The sequence below is a fragment of the Falco peregrinus genome, chromosome 19 (assembly GCF_023634155.1).
Source record: "Falco peregrinus isolate bFalPer1 chromosome 19, bFalPer1.pri, whole genome shotgun sequence".
Taxonomy (NCBI): domain Eukaryota; kingdom Metazoa; phylum Chordata; class Aves; order Falconiformes; family Falconidae; genus Falco; species Falco peregrinus.
In genome coordinates this window covers 2,772,284-2,796,409 of record NC_073740.1, presented here as the reverse complement: position 1 = coordinate 2,796,409, position 24,126 = coordinate 2,772,284, and the positions used below count along the sequence as shown (strand labels likewise).

At 48.5% G+C, this 24,126-nt stretch overlaps 1 protein-coding gene across 15 annotated transcripts in view; it reads left to right on the top strand.

The window, feature by feature from the left end:
* Positions 1-24,126, top strand: part of R3HDM2 (R3H domain containing 2) — a 61,575-nt gene that overhangs the window by 24,738 nt on the left and 12,711 nt on the right. For 6 of the 15 annotated variants that reach the window (XM_055791974.1, XR_003554140.2, XM_027785797.2 and 3 more), the window contains 12 exons: positions 2,205-2,324; positions 10,144-10,342; positions 11,484-11,525; positions 13,253-13,339; positions 14,845-14,971; positions 16,075-16,153; positions 16,915-16,974; positions 17,646-17,786; positions 18,200-18,308; positions 19,496-19,591; positions 21,114-21,145; positions 23,656-23,888. In XM_055791974.1, the coding sequence (XP_055647949.1) occupies positions 2,227-2,324; positions 10,144-10,342; positions 11,484-11,525; positions 13,253-13,339; positions 14,845-14,971; positions 16,075-16,153; positions 16,915-16,974; positions 17,646-17,786; positions 18,200-18,308; positions 19,496-19,591; positions 21,114-21,145; positions 23,656-23,888 (1,303 nt within the window). In that variant the 5' untranslated portion in view covers positions 2,205-2,226. Of the gene's footprint in view, positions 1-2,204; positions 2,325-10,143; positions 10,343-11,483; positions 11,526-13,252; positions 13,340-14,844; positions 14,972-16,074; positions 16,154-16,914; positions 16,975-17,645; positions 17,787-18,199; positions 18,309-19,495; positions 19,592-21,113; positions 21,146-23,655; positions 23,889-24,126 lie in introns of those variants that run through there. The other 9 variants (XM_055791976.1, XM_027785798.2, XM_027785801.2 and 6 more) reach the window with 3 other exon arrangements.

Below are 24,126 nucleotides of genomic sequence, written 5' to 3'. Positions count from 1 at the left end.
AATTAAGATGTTTGTTGGTGGGAACTGTGCCAGGGTTTTCCTCTGAGCCATGGAAGGGTTAACAAAAGTTCCTGTTCAATGCTGCCCTATTGCATCTTGACACTGTAGAAAGTAGGTGGATAATTCCTTGCTAGCTTTTCAGGAAACCCCTGTGGTGGACAGCCCTCATTAATTGTTGCTGGGAAACTGCTTTGACGTCACAGAGCAGTTCCCTGGTCTTTGGATGAATACAGGAATAGCTCGTGATGGGGAAGGGAAAACTGATGTGAAATGGAGAAGGGAACTCTCTGACGGAGAGGTTCTCATCTCGGGTTTATCTTTTCTTTCTCCCACCATTCTGCTTAGGGACCCTCAGAGGAACTGTCCACAAAAATTTCCAGCGCTGTGTTTGGACTGAACTTAAGCCCTTCTTTCTCAAGAACCGTTTATAGTGATGGCTTCTGTGATCCTTTCGCTTCTTAACTATTGGCTGGTTTGGTGTTTTTTCTCCCCTAGATTTTGTAAGCAAGGGGTGAGAGGGTTCTCACTTGGCTTCTGCAGCCCCTAAAATAAAAGGGAAAGAGAACAGCATTGCTGTTTTGTTGGTTTGGTTTTAATGTCAAACAAATAATAACCTTTTAGACCAACAGAGGGGAGAGCAGGAGGACTGAAGATGGCTGCTCTTGCTGTGAACTTCAGGCTAAGAGAACTTTTAAGCCTGACCTGTTTAAACCCATTTTCTTTAGTATCATTTGAACTCCCCTTCTTTGCAAGCCCTCCAGTGGGTTTTGTGCAATAGGTTCCTTTCTCCTACTGTTGTCCTGTCTGTCCAACCTGTCAGCTTCTTGGAGGCATGTAGAGCTGTGGGCATCTAAACTGTAGCAGGAATTCTCTGCATCTCCTTTTCCATGCCTGCAAAATAGGTGTAAGCAAAGTTTACCCATCCAGTTCAAGTGCTTAAGAGATTTTTGTACCCAGAAGTGCTGTAAAGCGGCAAAGAATGTACTGGGCTGCTGGTCGAGCCAGCAAGGGCACCAAGGGGCTTGAAGTGCAAGTGAGCTGGCTTGCAGAGAGCTGATATCAAGGTGCCTTAGTGATGAGACAGACAATGCACCACTGTTGATGCTGAACAGGCACTGCAAACAGAACTCCATTCTCCTTTGCTTGTCAGGTTTCTTGAGCATAAAAGCTATTCCAATGCACGGTGCCATAACAGTCAATAACAGATGCATTATTTTAAATTGATTTCTAATGATTTGTCGTGGTTGCTCACTTGCATCTTCATGTGATACCTCCATCCACACACCATTTCCTCCTCGGGATGCATATAAAAAGGAAACATGCATCAAAAGTCAAGCAGTAAGCCTAGTTGGGGTGGGGAGGAGGCTTTCAGCGGGATCTGGGATCTTTACAGCCTCTGGCTTTGGTGCTGAACTGCATTATCTTCCCCAGGAGATCTCCAGCATGCCTGAATCCAATGATTGCCTTCTTTCTGTCATCAACTTTTCACAGCAGAAATGAGATGGGAGCTCTGATCTTGCATAGCATGTAGGTTGCTTTGGGAGCAAAACAAAAGGACCTGAATATGCAGGCAGTCAAGCTGGATTCTCTGAACACATCGGTCAACTCTACGTGGAAGTTTCCTGTCAGGCATATGGCAACTCTTCCTGCTGCTTCTACGCTCAATCAGCAGTTTTCATGTATAGGGGAGAAAAAGCAACACAGTCTTCCTTTGTCATTTTGCTGGTTTCCTTTGGTTGTGAGCCCCCGAATCCCACAGCTGACTCGTGATGGCAGCTGACTGGATGGTGCAGTGGATGTTGCCACCTTTATATTCCTGGCAAACGAACAGAATCTGTTACTTCACTGACATGTCATTCATCCCCTCCATGTTGGTTCATGTGGCAAGGATGTTTCCATGTATGACACCTGGGGGTGGCAGGACATGCTGGGTATGCTGGGATACCCTCTTAATTGTAGTAGGCATCCTTCCTTGGTTTGATACTTACTCCCATTCTGAAGGATCAGGGCTCAGTTAGGAATGGAAGTTACCTCATTTGCTACTGAAATTCAGCCACCTCTGATGTGAAAGCTACCAATTTAAGTCCCACAAAAAGAACAATATGGCCTTTGGGGCAAGAAGCAAAGACCTGTCTTGAGTGGGAATATCTGCAGTCTGGAGGGGGAAGGAAATTAATTGGTCTGCTTTGAATTTTTATATGCAGAGACAAGTGCAAATGTTCTACTATGAGCTTTTCTTTCCTTCTACAAGAGGCTGGATCTCAACACAACAGGCACCAGCTTAAAAACTACAGAATCTCCTGCAGAGCACGTGGAGTCATTGGGTAGGTAGCTGGGCATATTTGTTTCAGGCATTGGTTCAACAGCATCTTCTGTTTTCTTCCCTTGCAAGGAAGAACAAACACCTCTTCCACTCCTAAAAGGAATTCTGCCTTGCGTGTGCTGCCCAGGGCACTGCATTGCTTAACTTTTAAGATCTGATGAAGTTTCTGTCTTAGGCCCAGATGTCGTTCTTCCCATCCTGTATGAGGAGGGCCTTGTTCTTGTGTTGATGATGAAATGAAAAGTAATCATGACTTGAGTTGAAGTGGTGTTTTCCCGATTGTCTGGTGCAGTGGAACTCACATGGTGGAACCCTCCTCCTGCCTGGAGTCCGTCTGTGTGGCAGGCAATTACCTCTGCTGTGTGCTCCCTTCACAACAGCTGCTCTGCCTCGTGTCTTTTCATTTAAGTGGTGCTTTTTGTTTTATCTTCTGCTGAAATACTAATTTTCAGTGAAAACTATTCCATTGTGTCTAGGCAAGATGTGTTGTTTTAATAGCAATTCTCAGACTGCAGTAATGTAGATGTTTACCCATCCCCAGGGTGCTGTGGTCCCAAAGGCTTTGACTAGGGAGGCCCTGCTGCATTGCTGTCGCTACCATGCCTGCCTAGGGGCTGCGGTGCTGGTGTTCCTTGGATGAACCAAGATCCTTAGATAGAGCAGGTAGTTCACAAAGGTGAGGGAAGATAACCTGCCCCAAGGAGGTGGCAGTCTGCTCGTGAGAACGCGTGCGGTTTGTCAAATGAGTCTTCAGCATTGACTCATCCTTCCCAAGGCAGCGCTGGAAAGGCCCCAGTACTAGGTACTACAGCGGTACTACAGCGCGTGTCCTGCCCGCCGCCTTCCAAGGGGCTGGACTTGCTGTTACAGTAGAGGTCTGGATGGAAACCCTGAGCTGCATTCAGGAGGAAATGGCAAGCTGTTAATGCTGTTGGTTTTGAAGCCCATGGGCAAACCATGCTGTATCTTTTTTATTCTCTCTTCCCTCAGATGCCAGCACACCTTTATTGTTCTGGCATGTTTGACTCCTGTGTATCACATGAAGATGACTTTGGCAGTCATGGCACCACTTGTGTCACACTCTTGGAGTACGGTGATAGCGTTGACGCCTATCCTGATTTCAGTGCTTGTGTTGATTGAGGGAGGTAACAAATTAACTGATTCCCGCCCCCCCCTCCCCAAAATTGTCTTGTGGTTTGACATGTTCTACATAATGAAGTCCACACACGTACCACATAACTGAGTACTGCTGCCGTGGTGGTAATTCAAATGTTTGCTGTAAACGGCACAACAGTCAGTAGGTTGTTAACAGGGCTGACTGCACCTGTACTAGTGAACAGCCTTTTTAAAAGTATGTAAAATGAAGAAGAGCTCTAGGATTACATTGCTTACTCAGGCTCCAGTTCCTACCCTGAGCCAGAGATGCAGAGGCACACCGTGGCCACTACAGCTAGGCCGTTGCAGACACTGGCCTCTTCCTAGGGGTTATGGTTGGTGGAACGGGCCCGGTAGCCCCTGAGCTTAAGCCCCTCAAACCCCAAGTGGGCAGCGGCTGAGAGGTGCAGAGACGGGTCCCTCTGAAAGGGTTCTTGTAGCAGCCCTGCCATACAGCACAGGTGTTGGTGAACACAAGGAGAGCCACTAGCGCCTTAAGCTGCGGCAGGCATTTGCCCAGCAAATGTGAAGTAGAGCTTGATATGGTGGCTTTCCTCAGTGGTGGATGAAGGCGGTTTAACTGATGTTGTCTTACCCTCCTTGGAATTCTTTGGAAGGAACATGTTGGAGGCCTCCTGATGCTGCGCAGAATTAACTTAGAGGGCTTTCTATCTCACCTGCATTTCCTGTCTCCTTGTTCATGTACGGTGATTTCCCCTCTTTCCACCTGAAGTCGAGCCCTTCTATCAGCATCATAATTTCACCTCTTTGATGTAATGTGGGGGTGGAGATTAAGATTTGAAGCAATGACTAAGCACTGGGAGCCTATGCACTGTGCAGTCAAATACAGCTGGCCTTCTGTTGGGGGGGGCGGGTTTGCTAGGTTTTGTAGGAACTGTACGGTAGTGAGAAATTCAATCCCTGTCTTCAGCTGCTAATAAAAAAAAAGCAATGGAGAGAATTCAGGAGAGGTTGCTTCGTTGGCTGAGACAGTTGCAGCTTATGAGTGTTTCTGAGTAAGGTTTCAGGACTTTGTCACTGAACTGGGTGCTTGTTCTAGCTAGAGCTGTTGCTTCTGATAGGGAGCTGGTTTCTCCAACAGGAGGAAAGGGGAGCATGCTCGAAAGGCTTTTTACCTGTTTATTCTCAAGATGAAGCTGCAGACTTTTTATGAGATGCTGAGGATGCCCCAGTCAGCAGTGTGGCTGCAGGCAGCTTACGTTTTGCAGAGCAGATTGGGAGCCCGAACGGAGCCTGGGAGGAAGATGTTTCAGGAGCTACATGGCCTTTGTTGGTCCTACTAGCAAAGCCTTTCACTACAGCCTCTTGTTGCATCTGGTAGGTGTCCTTTAATATAGCAAAAATTTTACCAGCTGCTATGCCCTGGCAGAAAAGGAGAAGACAAAAGCCTCTCTGAAGATCCCTCAGTATAGAGAGAGAACACTGTGCTGCCTGACTTAGTAGAACTGAGGAGGCTTTAATGCCTTGAATTTGCAACACCCTCTCCACCTCACCGCCTCCACTTTTTCCTGTGAAAACCTTTTTCCACAGCAGACGCTGTGCTCTGGAAGGGGAGCGAGGAGGGGGAATCTAAATCACCCCCCAAACTTGTCTGGTTGCTCCTAGTGATAGAGCCTGTTGCCATGGAACTGTGATTCCCATTGGTTGACCTGGAAGCCAATGAGCAAATTGTTCGTGAGAACATCATCATTTAACCTTGCAGGAGGTACTTAATCAGTGATATATGATGCTAATACTAAAGCCTTACACAGAGGGGTGAAGTGAAACACGCAGATGCTGGGAAAAGGCCACTGCTTTCCCCTTTCCCTCTTAAGAGGCTGTTTTGTTGGTTTTAATTACCAGTTGCACCAGCAAACCTCCTTGGGCTGGGCCAGCACTTCCCACCCAGTTCTCCTCCCAGTGCTCAGAACTGACTTTGGTTGTCCATCAGAGCAGTGTGGTGGGGACCGTCCTGCCTGCCAGTGAATCACCAGCCTTGGGATGTTTATTTCTGAGCCCTCGGAGCACTTTAACTCTGCTCGTCATGTGATTGGATGTATTTTGTTTCTAAGTATGCTCTCTTTACATTTTATAACCAGCCTGAGGATGGAGAGAGCTGCTGCTGTTATGGCTGTATCAGGGTTTCTCCTTGGCAGTGAGGCTCTGCAGCTTCTTTGTAGTGAAAACTCTGTTCCATTAACATTGATGACCTGGGCCAAGTCTGATAAGATTTTTACTCTGCCCTGTTGAGTGCCTTTTGGCATGCGTCTTGGAAAGCAAAAAAAGAATTGGTTAATAACCAAGGGAGGAGATGGTAGGGAAGTGAGTCGAGATTCTTGTCTTTGAAGAAAACTGTGAAGCCTGGTGAAGAAGGCTGTAAGCATGCAAACTTGCTCCTGTGGTCAGGGCTTGGACAGGGATGGAGAAACTGCAGCCCGCTCACACTTGTTGCCTTTCTGCCTGAAAACTGAGAGGTAGCGTTAAGCTTGCAGGGTGGGATGAGCTACCTCAGATACCTCTATCCTACGGCAACAGAAGAGCGTGCATGTAGGCAGCTACAGCCAAGCAGCCATATGTCTCCTTTGCACCCTCATTTAGCTCACAGGAGTGTGTCTGTACTCTGAGAAACAAGGGCAGGAGGAGAGTGTATTTAGCAGTAGGCTTCCTGCCTTTCCCAGGTTTGCTAACTGTAAATGCAGAAGTTTCTTGCTTTTATTCCCTGCCTAAGCAGAGGCAGCTGCTGCCTGCATTGTCATGGCTCGGCAGCTGCAAATTGTATGTCCCAAGAAGGCGGCAGGGGTGGAATTTGATGCTCCTCTTTCAGGTGAAGAGGAGGATGTGAGTCCATCCTGGCCACCTCTTCACCTGGCCCTTGGCCAGCACACACAACGCCTTCACACTGCCACTGCCTTGACTGGCCTGTTTACTTTGCCAGCCTCCAGACCTGAACCAAAAAGTCAATGGCAGCTCACCCACATCCTGTTGCTCCGTTACTCTCTTTTTCTGACACAGATTTTGTGGCTTCCCTAATGTTGCATCTATGTAATCTTCTCATCTCCCTGGCAAGGCACAGCTCAATCCCACCCACCCCACCAAGTCCTCTGAACTTCCACTTTCTCTGCAAGCCGCTGTCTGTCACAGCAGATCATGTCTGCCACCCCCTCGCTGCATCCCACGTCTGTCCTGGGGGAGCAAGGCTGATTCATTCATACGGAAAGGAAACCTCCTCTCGAAAGCATTGCTATTGAGAAGCACTAGCAGTGCACATATCTGCTTTAAATTTTAGGTGCAGGGAAATATCCTGGAGGACTGCTGTCAGGGATGGAGGCTTTATCAGGAGGGGCAGCCTACAAATGTCAATTCATTGGCTCAGAGTTGTCTTTTCTGCAAGAAGGAGAGGGAAAAATTATCGTATTCCCCTTGTTGTGATGCCGAAAAATTATCATTGTGGTGCCGAAGTTACATTGCAGTATGATGAGAAAAGATCCTGTTAACCCTTCTTAAATCTGACTGAGGTGCTTGGCTTGTTGGGGTAAAAACTTGTAAGAGGGTGGCCACTGCAAAGAGAATGAGCTGTACAAAACCTGCTCCTTTGTTTTAGTGCAGAAATTCCCCCTTTAGATGTGTCATGCGTGCGTTTCAGGTGCCACCTCCTGCCTCCCTTGCCCAAATCTGCTACAGATCCTCCTGACATGTTCACAAGCTGGCTGCAAGGCTGGAGCAGTTTCCTGCAGCGTGGAATATTTTGGGGAGGAGGGAGGCAGAGTTTACCAACTTCACCCCATGCATAGTGCAGACTCCCACTAAGTAGGCTTGTGTGCAAGTCAAGCAAGTGCTCCTTCTTCCTTTTCTGACCTAGTTCCTGGCAGAGGCATTGCAGCAGAGCACACCTCCCTCCCATGGGGCTCACCGCCCCATGCCACACGCTGGCTCCAAACCTGGGAGCTCGGTCGTGGTTCCTGTTGGCGGCTGCTGGATGCCCAGCCTGCCGGGATGGCAGTCCTTTGCAGCTGGAGGACAGATGCCTCAGTGATTCCCAAGGGAAGCTGGTTCCTGGAGGGATGCTCCAGGAGGCTCCTGCCCCTGGCATCACGGTGGTGCTCACACTGTCCTGTGGGACTGTGCCAGGAAGGGGGGGGGGAGCAGCAAGTGATGCGTGCAGTGATCAGCATTCACAACAGCAGACTGAGGTGCTCTCACCCTCTCCTCCACCTGGCATTTGAGGCCGCATACATGCTTGGAGATTGTTAGAAGCTTGAAGGGAGAGGTTTTTGCAGAATCGTCTTGCAAGGCTAAAGTCGGCGCCAGGCTGCTCTCTGGTGCCTCTTTGTAACCAGCCATCGGCGGCAGCTGTTTTCTGCCAGGAGCCACCAGTTTGGCTGGGGACAGCCTGCCTGGTACAGCGTGACGGTGCTGGGCTGAAGGAGCCTGGCTCAGCACCACAGCGGGCACGGGGCTCTTGCCCAGTGGTGTGTGTTCAGTATTGCCCCTCGGGTGAGAAGAGCCTGCTAGCCCCTTGTGTGCTCACCTTAACGCTTCAGGTGTGCTACATAGGAAGTTACTTACGGAATTAACAGTGGGTTTCTTGTAACCTTCCTAATCCAGAGTGAACATGCATGAACAGTGGCTGGGATCTTCCAGTGGTTCCTTTTAGTGAGAAATCACTTGTTTTCATACAGTGCTGGGCCTGTATCTGCTTGCTTATCTCAACCCTTTGCATCCACAGTCACTCTGCTATGGGTACATGTGTCTGTCTTGAAACTTACTGGTTCCTGTGCCTAAACCGGACAGTGCGGCCCTGTCAGCTTCATTTGTGCCACCTTTTTTTGCTTTTCCTGCACCCTTTTTCTGTGAATTACTGGGGTCAACAGGAATATTTCCCACACAACCTCAAGGTGCCGCTTACTCATCGAGGCCTTGGATTAAGTAACTCTTTCCTTTCCTGGTTCTCCCATCTGTGACTCTGAACTGACAGCATTGTGTCTTACTGCTCAGGGAAAGCTCATCGCAAGTCTAGAACAGGTGATGGTAGGTGTGCAGGAAAGGTAAGGTGATGATAGCTTCCTCCTTCGGTCAGTAAGCATCCCGTCCTCTCTCTTTGATCCAGTGCAGTGCTGACATCTCCAGGCACACTTGCTGCATGGTACCATGGTTTCTCTGGCTGCAGCCCTGCCACAGGGGTTTGCCTGTAACGCACAGCATTTCCCATTCACAACAGGGCATCTGCCCTGGGTGCCTTTAAAAGTTTGTTATAAATCCCTGTAAGGATCCATGCACTAGAAGCAGTTGATTGCGTTCTCTCGCTTTCTGTATCTGGAACTGATTCCAGTAATTGCGGTAAGAGTCAAATACATGCTTTATGTTCAGCAGCCCCACAAATTAAAGGGGAATGAAGTTGAATTAGTTAATGAATATTAGTAGTTCCCATACAGAGCCAAGAGTCGATAAATCTCTGTGAGATCTGACTTTTTTTGGCCATGTTTTGCCAAAGTAATTAATAAAACAAGCTAAACATCCTCTGTGTTTTCCAGTGCCCAGACCTTTTGTTTGAGCCTCTCTGAAATTTAGGCTTCCCCTTTTCTTTTTGGAAACTTGTCTCAATGGGCCTGCCTTTTATTCAGCCTTTATCCAGCCTCCTCATCTGTCACCAGGATGAACACTGGGTTCTGTGCAGGCAGCGTCTCTGCAAGCGTGCTGCTCAGTACCAGAATCCCTCTGTGGTCCTACATGAGCTGGTTTAGCCCTCACTTAAGCTCAAATAAGCCTGCTCCGAGTTAGCTGAGAGGGCCGACGTTTCAATTCTAGGCAATCAGTTTGGAATTAACACTTAACTTGATGAACGGGTGTGCGACGTGTTCATTGCTTGCATTTAAGACTGTCAGCAGACTGAGGCGCATGTTGCTGCCCTGTCTAGATTCCGCTCTAATTCGGAGGTGGTTTCAGGGTCTTTGTGGGCTGCCTGTGTTCTCGCTAGTCAAAAGGAAGCAATTAAACGCAACTTTGTCGGGAAGCATTTTTTTTGTTTTGATCTGTAATTTGAGTGTTATTGTTTGACTGCCACTTTTCCTGAAGTATCTAACCATGGGCAGCTAGAAAGAAGGTATCGGGGGTTACCTTATTTCACAGGAAGAACCAGAGCAATGTCTGGGATCCGAGGCTGTTTTCTCACTGGAATTTTGACTCCTTGCAAGGAGGACTGAGCTGGGATTTGGGGGGAAAAATCAGGGGGGTTGGATGGGGTTTTTTTTGTTTTGGTTTGGGGTTTTTTGTCCTGGGGCAGAGCATGCATCCTTTGGTAGCTTATTTCACCTGCTGGATGTTTGCTAGTGTTAGGACTACCCTCATGAAGAAGTTAGAGGGCAGAGTGCCTGCACTGGAGATCTCTGTGTAACTTGGGAGGCTTTGTTCAGCCCTGCTAGTGTCTCCAGAGTCCTGGTGAGAATCACCGATCTTCTGCAAGGTCCCCTTGAGCCAGGTGCTGCAGGGGGCTGCATCCAAGGGGATGAGTGGGTCAGCTGTTAGTGGAATGCTTAGTTTGAGGTCTTTGTGCACAAGATGAGTTACAAGAAAGTTACAGTCTATATGTGCAAGAGTTTATGTTCCAGATCGAAACTTTTCTCCACCCCCTGACTTCCTTCTACCCGTTCTGTCACCTCGTCTGGCAGGTGCCCGTTGCTACGTTGCAGGGTTCTGAAGATGTCAAACAGCAACACAGCACAGGAATCTCTGGAAATAATGAAGGAGTCTGAAAAAAAGGTGGTTGAGGAATCCGTGAACAAAACCAAATATGTATCCAGGTCACCAAGCAAGGAGGAGGTGGAGAAGGACGGTGGGGAGGATGTCAGCGTGCGCCAGGAATCTCAGGTAGGTGTGCAGAGAAGTGGGTAGTCCCTCCTGCCAGCTTGCAGAGCTGGACCCTCTCGTACTTGCAAACACAAGCTAGTTGCTAACCCTTCTGAAAGGGGCCTAAGCCTGTGCTCCCACCTCCCAAGGGGATAACCATGCCGTACAGACTGTGTTGTTCACAGGGTGCTCTCTTTAGCTAATTCCGTTCTGCTCAGAGTGGTGTAATTTAGATATTCTTTGAGTCTGAGAGAAAATGAGACTGATGTGCTCCTGGGGGCACCTGTGCTCAGTCCCTAGGTTCTGGTCCCATGGCTGTTACCTTGCTCTTACTCCTTTCTTTGACCCAAGGATCAGTTAGTGACTTAAGTGAAGGCATCCTAGGGAGAGCTTAATTTCAAGAATGGAGCCTGGCTGTTGCTCTGCTGCTGTTAAAAATGCCCAAATAGGAAGTGAATGTTTTGGGATTTCGTTTCAGCAAGGAAAAAAAAAATCTGGGCAAGCATCATTTGGACAGTGCTGGGACTCATTCCTGCTGCTCTGCTCTCCTGTCGCATGTGCTTTTGGCTTAGTGTTGAGCTTGAAGAAGTGCCCACCCTCAACAACAACCTGCTGAGTGCTTCTGCATTTAAAGCTGGTGGCTGTTGCCAGATTTGTTCAACCACGGCGTGAGCAGACACTAGTGTTGCTCAGAGCCTGACTTTAGTCGCTTTGTAATGTGGGATGGGGAAAGGTTTCCTAGAAGGTAGGGTTAAGAGATGACTCTGTGTCTTAAATCAGAGCAGCACTGCATCTGTTATGATCCACTGTGTTAGAACCTTCCTCGTGTCCCAGGAATGCTAGACTTCTAGTTTTCCCATTTAGAAGCATGTCATGCACCTCCACCTGCAAGCCCTGTGATCCCACGGTCGTACTGCTTCTGCCAGAAACAGGAACTGGGTCTAATCCGCATGAAGTTTCTTAAGCAGTTTTTGCCCACCTGGGGCCTGACGGGACAGCTCGCCAGGTCTTCCTATTCGCACGTGCTTCCATTGCTGTCGGGTAGAGATTTTCTTCGGAGTTACTTTACAGGCTCGGTGCTGTGCTGCCTTGCATGGCAAATACCATTTACAGTGTGCACATTCAGATTAAGCTTCCTGCCTGCTCTTTGCTTTCTCCACAGAGACGAACTTCAAGTCATGGACATGCCAGAAAAAGAGCCAAGGTATGACCTCTTCTGACATCCTGTTCTTCTGGCCATTCCAAGCTGAGTTGTTATCCCAGCCTTAGGACGGTTGAGAAGTCTTTCCTGTCTCCAGAAGCAACATGCAGGGCGTGATGGTTCAAGGACAGTAACTTTCCATGCACTGGAGTACGAGTGCTCCTTTTTAACGCACGCTTACCCATGAGGGAACTGTTTGCTGCTGCTAACTGCCATACCTGTCCTCCCCCCAGCACACAAAACACCAGAAATGAAATTTGGAGGTGTTGCTGGAGGGGACAGCACAGTGCACTGGCCTGTTACACCCTCCAGTTAAAAACCAGAGTCAGGTATAACTGTCTGGTTTCACGTAAAGCCCATTTTTTCAGGGGATGCCACATTATCTGCCATAACAATGGCACATATGCTTGTTAACGAATCCAAAACTTTTGCTAGTAACAAGCACCAGGACACCACTGTTCTAGAATGTTGTTTGTAGGCAAAATCTTGGGGTAAAAACACAGCCATTGTGTGATGGGGTTTTTATTATTATTTCTATTTTTACCTTTCTTAGTCTTAGCTCCAGGTTTTCTTTGCAAATTTTGATAATAACTACCAAAAGTTGCCACACCTGGAAAATTCATGGCTGTTATAGAAATATAGCGTAATTCAGGAGTCCGTCTAGTCCCACAAGGATCCATTTGGTTTGAATGAAACTTTGACTCAAAACAGGGCCAGCTGTGACGTCTGACTAGGTTGCTCAGGGTTTGATTTTAAAACTGTGATTGGGAGGATGAAGGTCCATCGTTCTGTGTCCCCCTTGGTTTTTTTTTTTCCTCTTTCACAAAAGTTCAAACCCAGATGAAGAAGGCAGGTTCAGCCCTGAGGTATGGAGGCTGGGGGAGACCAGTTAAATTTGTAACAGGGGTTCCGCCTGGGTTTGGGTTTGATTGAAGGTAATGTATGAAAGAGATGTGCTGCTTATGAGCTACAGAGAATTCAGAAAAAATATTCTAATGGTTCTATTTGGTCTTAAAGGCCAGGACTCTGTGTAGTACCCGAACAGGCTGTGATTCCAGTTCCTGCCCTGTCCATACCTAGGGCATAATGTGTTTGTGCACCTCAGGTCTTTCGCCATATTGTTGATGCTGCCTGGGATCTCATATGACTAGTTGATTTTTATTTTTTTTTTTCCCTGTTTGTCACCCAAGTGAGTCAACTTGCCAAGAGTCCTAAAAGTGTAGGTTTTATTTTAAGCATTTTCTCTAAGCACTACTACATCACCCAAAATAACCAAAGGTATCAGGTCAGAGAGACAAGGTGTAAATGGGATGACACCCTTTTAGTTAAGAACAGTAACAATCTTCACATCCTAACAAAACAATAAAATGATTGGTTTCAGCTATATCCTTTGTTAATGGTTTTAATTGTGGCCAGGAGGGAAGAGGGTGGAATTGCTCTGGCTGAAGAGGTCAAAAAGTGCATGAATTAAGGCAATGAACTTTCTCACCTAAAATGTGGTTAGTTCAAATCTTAATCAAAGGCTGAAGGAAGAAAATAACTGATTTGCTCTAGGACTCTAGGCCTTTGTATATTACTGTTTTCTGCAAGAAGCTGGCTTGGTAGTCCTCCTTTTCAGCAGTGTAATTAACAGTGACTGCATGAGTGGCTTGGTAATGCAGCAGCGTCTACTTAAGTGTGTGCAGTTTGACTGGGGTGTCTTAACTGTACTCTTTCTTTTCCTTCTCCAGTCTAATTCAAAGCTTAAACTGGTTAGGAGTTTGGCTGTATGTGAAGAATCGTCTAGTCCCTTTGTAGACGGGCTGCTGGAGACCCAGGTAAGCCTAGAATGAGACAAGCTATGGCACATGGAAGCCCAGAAAATCCACGTCTTGCTAAAAGTAATGTTCTGTCCTGGAATTGTGCCCAAGAATTCCCGCAAGAGGCTGCTTTTGAAGGAAATGGTCATGCCTGTGAGCGCTGCTCTTATGTGTGCGGTCACAACCCTTCTCTTACGAGGAATCATCTGCATCAACTCGCTGGGCACCCACGACTACTCAAGCTGGGCAGGCTTATGCCCCTAGAAATAGAATGGCACTTTGCCTTCACAAAGCCCCTGGGGTTTTGGCCACGTTTGGGGCAAGTTTTTATGCAAACAGCCAGCTCACAGAGAAGCGATACATAGGCTCTGCAGGGATAATCCCCCATCTGTGGGCTGTGACAGAGAAGCTGAAGTTTGAAGGTGGGAAGCAGTCAGGGAGGCACAGAGAACCTGTCTGCCCCAGCAAGAGCAGATGGGTTGAGCTTTCTCTGCCCACACAAGCTTTAGAAACACAGAATGGTGCTGTGAATGCTAGCTACAGCCCATCTTTGTTGAGCTGGTGTAGTACTGTACCATGCAGAGTCACCAGCTTGGGTCTGGGGTGCTAGCTGAGAGACCTCAACACTGCTTCCCATTGACGAGGACAAACCTGGCCTGTGCCAGGGCTGAGTGCTGCCCAGACCTCCATGCCTTTGTGAGTAGGGTACCTGGCCTCTAAGCCTTCTTCTGCTGAGGCTCCCGGCTCCAGAGGCTGCTCTCCTGTCTTTTGTTTGGGTGTCACTTAGTACAGTAGGGTCACTAGGAGGACTTTTAAACCATAAGCTTGTATTATGGTGCCATGGAACTGTACTAGCATAAAGGCAGAAGGGTGGGGAAAGGCCTGTGGTCTCATAGTCAGTTTTAACTTGAATTTTAGCAGCGCATCATCTGACGTTTGACAATCCTACAGGTGTTTTAATGTTTCTTCCCATGGAGCAGAGTGAATCCTCAGGCCATGCTGGGCAGTTGCAACTCAAGAGAGGAGATGAAAAGACACATCAGAAAGCCCTGTGTGGCACACGGACCACTCATCACACCACACAGGCTTTTTGCTGTGTATTGTTTTCTCCTCATGTCCTTTCTCTTCCCAGGTTAGACAGTAGAGTCTTACTGAAACAGTGCAGGACCTACCTCACCTTAGGCACTCCTGAGTCCAGAATGTAACAGCATTTTATCAGCTTCAAATAGGGAAGCATGTGAGTTAGATTCCGAGGTGATCCAGGCGAGGCAGGTTTCCAGCAGTGACAAATGTTGAGAGTCTCCTCAGAGCCTGCTGAAGGCTTCTGGCTGGGAGGAGGGTGGGGAGAGAAACTGCTTTGTCTGCTCTCGGAACGGGGTCTCGTATGAAATGTCTCTGAGACCTGTGACCTGAATCCCCTGCCTTTCCATGGTGCCTCTCTTGGCTGCCAACATCTCCAGCCACGGCAGCAATTCCAGAGAGTGTCCAAGTGACGCAGACCAGCCTCGTTTGTTTTGTTCCAGGACATCATTCAGTTGCACATTAGCTGCCCCTCTGACAAGGAAGAGGAAAAGTCCACGAAAGATGGGGCTGAGAAAGAAGAAAAAGACAAGAATAAAGAAAAGGCACCAAGGAAAATGCTGTCTCGAGGTCAGGTGCTCATTTGAACAGGGCAGGTCCTGTCTTGCTGCCTTTGAGGGTTCTGCTGGCCAGTGGTACAGTTGGAAGCAGAGGGGTTATCTCTGCTGGTGACTGCTCAGGAATGTGTCGGTTTTATATCATCTTTTCTGGAGCAGAGCATGGGGGGGATGGGGGGTGGGGATGGCCTCTAGATTGGCATGTACCCCAGTAGACTTGCAGGCTTCCTGCATGGTTTATAGTGATCTGGTGACTTTTAAAATGTCCAAGTGCAAACCCAAGAAGACCCACTGTATAGACTTTAACTTTCAGTTTAGATTTGATTTTAAAAAACCTGCCATAGGTGGCAAGATGTGAGGTTGCAAGGAGATGAGTTGAGTTGCTGTTGTATGATCCTACGTTTATGATTTTGGGGCATAGAAGCAGCTAAAAGGTACACATTTAATCTGCTGAGCAAATTGCATCTGAATCCTTGTACAGACAGGAACTCTGCAGCAGTGCAGATTCAGTTACTGGTTTTTCTGTGATGACTTTTAAATTAAAAAGGATGTGGGGAGAGGGGAGGAACGGGGCCAGTGGGGCTCTCCAGTTAAATAGCTTGCAGGATCAAAGGTGCAGAAGTTGCTTGTACAAAAGTACGGTATACTACACTAGCAGGGGCCTCCTGTACCAGCGTGGAATATCCAGAGTGTGCTCCGAGTGGTTGGTTCTAGGGGCAAGGTTTCCTTCCATGAACTGATCAGGTCTCCCTCTCTGGCATCCTCCTGACGGGCCCTTGTGCTCCTAGTGCCATGTGTGTAGCGTACTGACCCTCCTGCTGCCCACAGGGAAAAGGGTATACGGGGGATACAGTCCCTATTTTACAGATTGAGAAACTTGACCTAGAGGTTGCATTCAGAGCCCAGGTCGTACGGGTGGCAGGCTGTGCAGTTCTGTGACAAGGTGGGCTTTTCTTCCTCTCTTCCTGTCGTGAAGAGTCGATGCTGAGAATGAAACTGGGTTTCCTCTGGCAGCAGTGTGGGGATGTCATCCTCATGCATGTAGCAAGACACACCCCTTCAGTCTGCTCTGTTGCAGTGTTTTGTTAATTTGCTCTGCTGCTGTTGTTGTTTCAGATTCCAGCCAGGAATATACAGACTCCACTGGAATAGATTTGCATGAATTTTTAGTAAATACACTGAAAAAAAACCCACGGTAGGTCCCTAGGCAGTAAAACTACTTGCTGATGGAGTTAAGGGAGGGAGTACCTGGCGACTGATGCTGCTTTGATTGACTCTTAAACTTGTGGTGTTTGTGTGCATGTGTGTACGTATGTGTTCATGTGCCTTGGGAGGAGGGGGGACTACAGCAACGAGAGAAAGTACCTGAAAGTGTGTTTTACTTTTTGAAATTGAGTGTGCTACTAGGGCTGGGGCAGTGTCGAAACAAAAAGCACAACTGTAATTTTATATACTGCAGTCAATCAAAACATGTAATTGTGTGTTACAGAGAGAGAAAAAGAGGGAAAATAATTTGTTTGAATGCAAGCAGGAAGGAATCTTGATTGCTTTAAAACCCTTTCTATAAATGATTGTCAAATACCAGCCTCTAAAGGAACTGCTGCTGTGTCAGTAACAAATGTAATCAAGCCAAACCCTGGGATAGGAATAGCAAAGCTGGAGTCTCTACCAGTGAAGCTTCCAGCAGAGCAGAGATTCAATATTACCAAAAACCAAGCACTGTTAGCAAAACAACAACTTTAAACTGAAAAAAACCTGGCAATTAATATACTATATATGAAAAAATGTGGAGTTTTTCAGTTCATTCCTGTGGAGGATGTTTGAAGCCTGGTTAATAATGTTGCTTGCTCCAGGTGTTTGTGACTTTTCTCTGTTGCAGGGAGGGTGGTACCGAGCAGAGAAAGCTGTGTTTCACTGTCTCTGAAAGTGGCCTTTTCTTTTTTCCTTCCTTGACAGGGACAGAATGATGCTACTAAAGTTAGAACAGGAGATTCTGGAATTTATTACTGATAACAAGTAAGTGATCATCAAGTTTGTGTCAAGCAAAAGAGGTTTGTAACGTACATTTAGGAGCTTGGGTACCCAAGGGAGAAGGGAGTCTTTTTGGACACACTGGTTAGGAAGCCCATTCTCGACTTCATCCTCCGCCCCCTTTTGTCCCTACAGAAGGTTCCTGACTGTCATATTGGTCGAGTATCAATTGCTTTAACACCATAATCCTCCTGTGAAGGCGATCAGTGCCATTGTGCTGCTCTTCCTAGCATAAACTGGGGTGGAGAAACCAGGAGCAGGATTCACATCCCAGAATGTGAGATAGACTAGGCAGAGCTTACAAACTGCTTTACCTAATAGGATCAGGGAAGTCGCAGTGCAAGTACTAATTCTGGCTCCTGGGCTCCTGTTCCTGCTTTAAAACAAACACGGATTTCTGCACAAGCTGGTCTTGTTTCAGGAAGGGCCTGTTCAGCTTGAGCCCTTGAATCAGCCCAGCTCTGTCTAGCAGAGCAGTGTAAGCCCATGATCACACTCGGTGTGAGAAGCAGCACTTGAGTCAGGACTGACTGCTCGGGATTGGTGGCATGGTCTGATCTAGTTAAGGCATCTCTGACCTTGATCTCTCTTTTGGTGTCAGATTATCATTGTCTGTTTCAAGGTCTTCCCAATTCTAATGCTTTCTCCCTCCTCAGCAATCAGTTTAAGAAGTTCCCTCAGATGACCTCATACCATAGGATGCTGCTGCACCGGGTAGCTGCCTACTTTGGCATGGACCATAACGTTGACCAAACCGGGAAGGCGGTCATTATCAACAAGACCAGTAACACACGAATGTAAGGGGGAGGGAGGGAGGGAGGGAGAACAACTGGGCTGGCATCCCCTTCCCATTCCTGCATGGTGCTACGTGACTCCCAGACACCCACAGACACAGAGCGCTGGCATGGTCCAGAGCAGGGTGGATTCCACACCACGGTTTTTTGCCTGCATGAGAAGGGCAGGTCCCCTCTCTAGAAGAGAAGAATTCTTTACTTCCAGTCCTAAGCATATGTATTTGCAACCCTTCCTAGCTCTCTTTAGTTCTCAGAGAAGGGGCAGGAGCTCTTGTTGCCATCAGACAGAGGAGAGATTGAACAGAACAAACATCTTTGCACACCCTCTCACTCTCTGCAAAGCAACAGCAGAGATTTTAGAAAGACAGTTCTAGGCCTATTTTTGCCCTTCTAACAAGGTCTGGTTCTTCCTGCAGCCCTGAGCAGAGGTTCTCTGAGCACATCAAAGATGAGAAGAATGCAGAGTTCCCGCAGAGATTTATTCTAAAACGAGATGATACCAGCATGGACCGAGATGATAATCAGGTAAGGGCTGGCAGTGGGCTATATGCATACTTTGTGAAAGTCAAGTGTGACTTTTCTAAGATGAGAACAACTCTAAATTTCTCTTGGGTTTCCTGCAGTAACCTTTAATAGAAGCTTCCACCCCACCCAAGCAGCAGCATCTAGATATATCATGAAAACTTCACAGAATACTGTGGAAATACATGAAGAATTTGTGTGGATTCTATGGGGGGTACTTTTCTGTACCCTGAATATCGACTGGTGGCTGGGCCAGGCTTTAAGGTGAAGCCTTTTGCTAAGGTTTCCTTGGAAATGCCCCAGAGCTGAGTGTTGCCAAGCATCTCTCCCACCCCTCCCCGGGGCTTGCAGCGAGTCAAGCTGTGAAGTCATCAGGACCTCGCAGTGCTGCTGGAAGGAAACCATCGGCAAAATGAAACGCTTTGAGCTCAGCAGCATTGCCAGTCATCGGAGCTAAAATCCCTCCTGAATCTCTGGCTGCCTTTGGGCTGTCACAGGTGGCACCACACCCGTAACACAGAGCTAGCTTGTTCATCTGGGGCTGTTTTCCCAGCCTGTGTCAGACAGAATCTTGAACATCAAAAACGGGGCAAGAGACAGGAGACCTCTTCACCAGGGATCTCATGCTCTTTGCTCTTGTAGCTCCCATCTTTACATCACCCCAGCATACCACTATCCCTTGCTTTGGGTCATGTTTCTGAACTTAAGTCGTCAGGATGGGGAGCTGGTCGTTGCAATCAGTATCAGTTTCTGGTTTCCCCGTGGTGGCACTCTGCAGGTGATGCAGCTACCCATGAAGCACAGAATCCATGACTGAGCAGGAGTTTGCTGTGTTGGCATGTGCTCCAAAGAGTGGCCTTTAGCTTTTGACCCCTGGGAACAGATTGTCTTTCAGAAGCACATGGTGATATTCCTGATCTGTCCTTTCCGAATCAGACAGAGTTCAGGCAGAGTGGTTGTGCTTGATTCAGGAGGTGGAGTGCACTAAGACCTCCAGGATGTTCATCCCTAGACATAGGTGTCCCGAAGGTAGGTTCAAAGGCAGAGGCTGTGTCATTGCATCCAGGCATCATGCACACACTCCGTAATCCACATCCACTTACACTGCTACGTAAAAATATCAGCAGCTGACTGCGCCCCCTGCTCCCATTGGCAACTGCTGACCCGCTGAGATGTGTTTGTCCCTTCAGATGAGACTCCCCTTGCAGGATGGGAGAAGGAGCAAATCTATAGAAGAGCGAGAGGAAGAGTATCAGCGGGTCAGGGAGCGGATATTTGCACGAGAGGTAAGCTTGGATGACTCACTTGCCAGGTACCCTCCTGGAACTTTGTGGCAGAAGGTGTCCTTGAGTATACTCAGAGGTCAGATCTCGTCATTGCCTTTTCTGCAAATTTCCCAGTATTCTTGGTATCTACCACTGAATTCCAGCTCCTAACAAAGATGTCTAAGACACTGAGATAGAGAGACCACACCTCCACTCACCAGTCTGCTCCTTCCCTAAATTGCTTGTTTCAGGGGGGCAATAGACGTGGGGACTGACAGGAGACAGTTTTGCTCCTTGCGGCCCAGCAAGATTATAAGCTTGTGCAGTGGCATTTCTGGGATGAATAGCAAATCGGTCGATGAACCCGAAAGGAGCAGCAGCTGTCTCCCCCAGCTTCTCTCCAGTGCTGCAGCTTCAACCTCCTGACCAAGCAGTGCTGGCCTTGGAGTATCAGGCAGGGCTCTGTGCCTTTACAAGATGAATCTGGGCAGTACGTTTGTCTTTCTTACAAAGTGTCCAGCTTGGTTATTGCTTCCTTGAGATCTCTGCTCCCTACGTGGAACTCCTCTAAGCCGGAGCTGTGTTCCTTGCTCACGTCTGGCTCAGAGAGGCTGCTGTGCTCTGCTGTGTTGAGTACTGTCTGCCAGCTGGAGGCAGCTCTCCATGCTATGCCAGGTGGCAAATGATGGAATCAGGGACAATTCCAAGTGCCCATCTGCCGTGGATCATGTTCAAAGTCCAGCTCCTTGCCTGCTGCTTTTGAGCGTCTTGGGGACGACACCTTTCATTTGTCCTAATGGGAATTGCCATGTGCCTGCCCAAGGAGGACGTTAAGGCAGCCACTGACCTGAGTCCCTAGTCAAGTCACCAAGCTTCAGCTGATGACTCTCCAGCCAGTTGTGATCATGGACTTGTCTTACATGCACAGGCCCAAGGCCATCCAGACACGTTAGTAAGCAGTTCTGCCTGTAGACCCGGACTAGAGCAGGTGCTGCCCCATGTTAGCGCAACGCTGAGTGGGCTCGTACTTACCCTTGCTCTGTGTTCATGGGCTGAGCCAGCGCTGTGCGTCTGACTTCCAGAGGCAGGGGTGACTGTCACAGGGTGGGCTGGGCTGGCTTTGAGCCCCCTGCCTATTTTTTCATGGCTCTGGTAATTGTGCCTGCATTTAGCAAACAAGGACCCTTGTATGTCTGGCCTTGATGATTCCATTGACAAAGCTACTGTCAAGCCTGCCTTAGAGCAATGAAGCAGGGAGCTGAGGACTCAGATTTGCAAACTCTTGAAAAAGAGCAGGTTTGCAGGTGTCAGGAGCAGTTCCTAATGGGCCTGGATGGAGAACCAAATGGGACTGCTGTGCAGAAGGCTCAGCAAGACTCCTGAGTGACCATGTAACTGATGCGCAACACAGACTGTGTCTGAGTCCCATACTGTTAGTGCTTTTCTCCTCTTTGCTTTGAAATTGCCTGCGTTTGTTGCTTTCGAAGTTACTAAGTCTCCCTTTTCTTTCCTTCCCATCTTCATGTCCTTTCCGTGCTTCCAGACTGGCCAGAATGGATATCTCACTGACAGCAGGTTAGTACTGTCGAGCACACACTGTTTGTATCTCTGGCTTTCTCTACAGAGGACTGCATGACTCTATAATGATGCTTTTTTTCTGATGTTAACCGACAGAATCTCCAAAGAAGGCTTTTCTTCTAGTTCTCACAAACGGAGACAGATTTTTAGGTATCTCTGTGTGACTTACATTGTACATTGTCCTGCTGAGTAAGTTTGCCCCATGCATGGCTGCTTGTGAAGTTACTCCAGTTGTATTTTTTGCAACATCAATTTCTGAGTCCTTTTTTGCTGATTCATCAACTGAAATGGAGGGGCGGAAGGTGGGAATGGCAGGGAGGAGTGGGGAAGCCAGAGGTTTCCAGAAGTTTTCAAGCCAGTCTCTTGTTTCCCAAGGGTAGGAAAGGCCCTGCTCTTACAGTGACAGGATCAGCATCCAGATAAGGTGGGGTTGTCCCTAATCCCTGATTATAAAGGCTGGATTACTTAATGGTGGCAATGAAGCATCTCGGGCTTCCATTTCAACTAGAGTATGCTGCAGAGGGCACTGGGAACATGTTTGAGCAGCATTTTCTTATTAAGTAGTTTTCCTGTGGATTAAAGGGCTGGAAGGATGGAGTTAGCCTGACAAGTTGCTTCGCGCATACCCCTGCTGCAGGAGGGGGCTGAAGGTTTGAGAATAAAGAATGCCCACTGCCGTCTTGTTTGATAGCCAAAGCTCTAGAGATGAAGCATCTCCAGATGTGTATGAACAGGGCAGCAGGATCTAAGCAAGTGTAGGAACAGCTTTGCCCCTCTCCTCAGTCCATCACGTGGCTCAGGCTGTCCTTGGAGGGACACAGTCATGGAAAATTGCGTGTCCTTAGTGCAGTTACGGGGACTGTGTCCTGGCATCTGCATGTGGCAGTGGTGTTCAAGGCAGGGGTTATTATTTTCAGATCAGCCATGGGGCTGTAGTAAAACTCACCCAGCAAGTGGCCAAAAAACCATTGCTGATGCGATTGCAGCTTCAGGAGCTGAGTTGCAGCCAGGGCTGCGCTAGGAGCTTCTCTGACTGTTGTGCCCAGTCCCTAAAGAGCTTGGTTAACCTGCTGTCTTTGTTTTGTGGTTCCTGTAGTGGGGGGAAGGAGGATATGTGGGCTTCGGGACCACTTTGAGCTCTGAATGGAGATAGACAAGCTCTATCTCCATAGACAAGAGGAGGCTGGGGTTCCCTCGGTGGTGCTGGAGGTGATGTCTGTGTGAACTCCAGAGACTTGGTGCCCTCAAAGGCCTGACGTTCAGAGCTGTACGGCTGCCTGTTTCACTCGCTTGGAAGTCCTGTATTAATGCTGCTGAAGCACAGATCTGATTGCAGAGAGCTCTCTACTGGTGGAGGCACTTGGAAACAGTCCGTAGTAAGGCTGATGGAGAGAAGGGCATGGCTGAAGTTGCTAGGGCAGTGCTCTCTGAGAGCCAGGGTGTGGTAGCATGCCTAGAGTTTGGAGAGCATTTGTAGGAAAAGCAGCGCCATTATGCTGCTGGGTTAGCAGTAGTCAGCTTGATAGGGGGGTCTGAGTTCTCAGGGAACCCAGGTTTGCAGCTGAGTCAGAACAGAAGCCGTGACATGCCCCTTCTCCACACAAACACTGCTCCTTCCTCTCTGAACATCCCCAGGAGCAGCCTTCAGAGTTTAGGTTGGAGGGAGCCCAAGAGCTTGACAGTGGTGCTTGTTAGGGCAACTGTAATTTGGCATTTGAGGCTGCACAGTCCAATTCCTTCACCTCTTTAGGGATATAACCATCGTACCGGTTTTCCAAGAGATGTATTTTCTTCGGCTCTCGCATGCTTCCAGCAGCCCAGGTTATCACCTCAGAAGTTCCTTCCAAGCCTGTCTTTTCCCCTCCACAACTGTGTGGAGGTGCTGCCAGGCTCAGCCTGTGGCGCTACATGAGCATCCATCCCTTCCAGTATTGCCTTCCTCACCATTCCTCCCCAGTGAAGGCCCAGGAACCCGTTACTGCACTTATGGTCCTTAGCTGGCCTGATAAACCAGGCTCACTGCTCAGGACGTTTTACTGATACTCAGTAAAGTCCTGCTGTGGCCAGACCTGGCCTGAGGCGGAGGGAGGGTGGTCAGTGGGAGCACGGCTCTGAGCGCAGCAATATCCCAGCATGTAGCTGTTCCAGCTGGGCAGAAAGCCTTACCAGGGCTGGTATGGAGCTGGTATGGAGTGGTCTCGCAAGATCTCAGTCAGCCTTGTCTCAAGGCCTCTGTTAAAAGCTTCCTGTTGTGAGGCAAGGGTTTTAGCAAGGGGTCATGCTCTGACCCTGCTGGCATCTCTTGCAGACTGGGATCTGGCTAGGGAAAAGGGCCAGGAGCCAGCGCTCAGCGCATGCCAAGGAAGATCAGCAGTGTCTGAGCCTCCACGGTGCATGCCCAGGGAGGGTGCTGAGTGCTGACGTGCTGGGCTTGCCTCCCCGGCGAGGCAGGTCCTGCCGCTGCCCCTTCCCACTGGAGGTGGCTCTAACTCCTCTGGTCTCTGCAGGGGCAACCGGGACAGTTTGAACCGGGCCTCAGGCAGCCGCCAGAGCAGCACAGAGAGCGAGATAAAGTCGCTGGAGCCTCGGCCGTGGAGCAGCACAGATTCAGATGGCTCCATCCGCAACCTGCGACCACCTGTTACCAAAGCCAGCAGCTTCAGTGGCATCTCCATCCTGACACGGGGGGACAGCATCGGGAGTAGCAAAGGCAGCACTGCCAGCAGACCGTCCCGGGCAGGTACTGTACTGTTTCCCCTGCACACCTTCTGCCAAAGGACACCTAGCAGCTGTAGCCTTCGCGCTGGGGAACTGGGGCTCATGGTGCTCTGGTCAGTGATTCTGGTTAACATGGGACACGGTTGGCATCATCTGAATGTGTTTGGTACCTCGGCAGGGATACGCCAGTTGGTTCATCGTCTGCTTTTTCAATAGTCACTGTCATGTTTTCCTTCCCTTTAGTAGTCACCCAAGTTAAA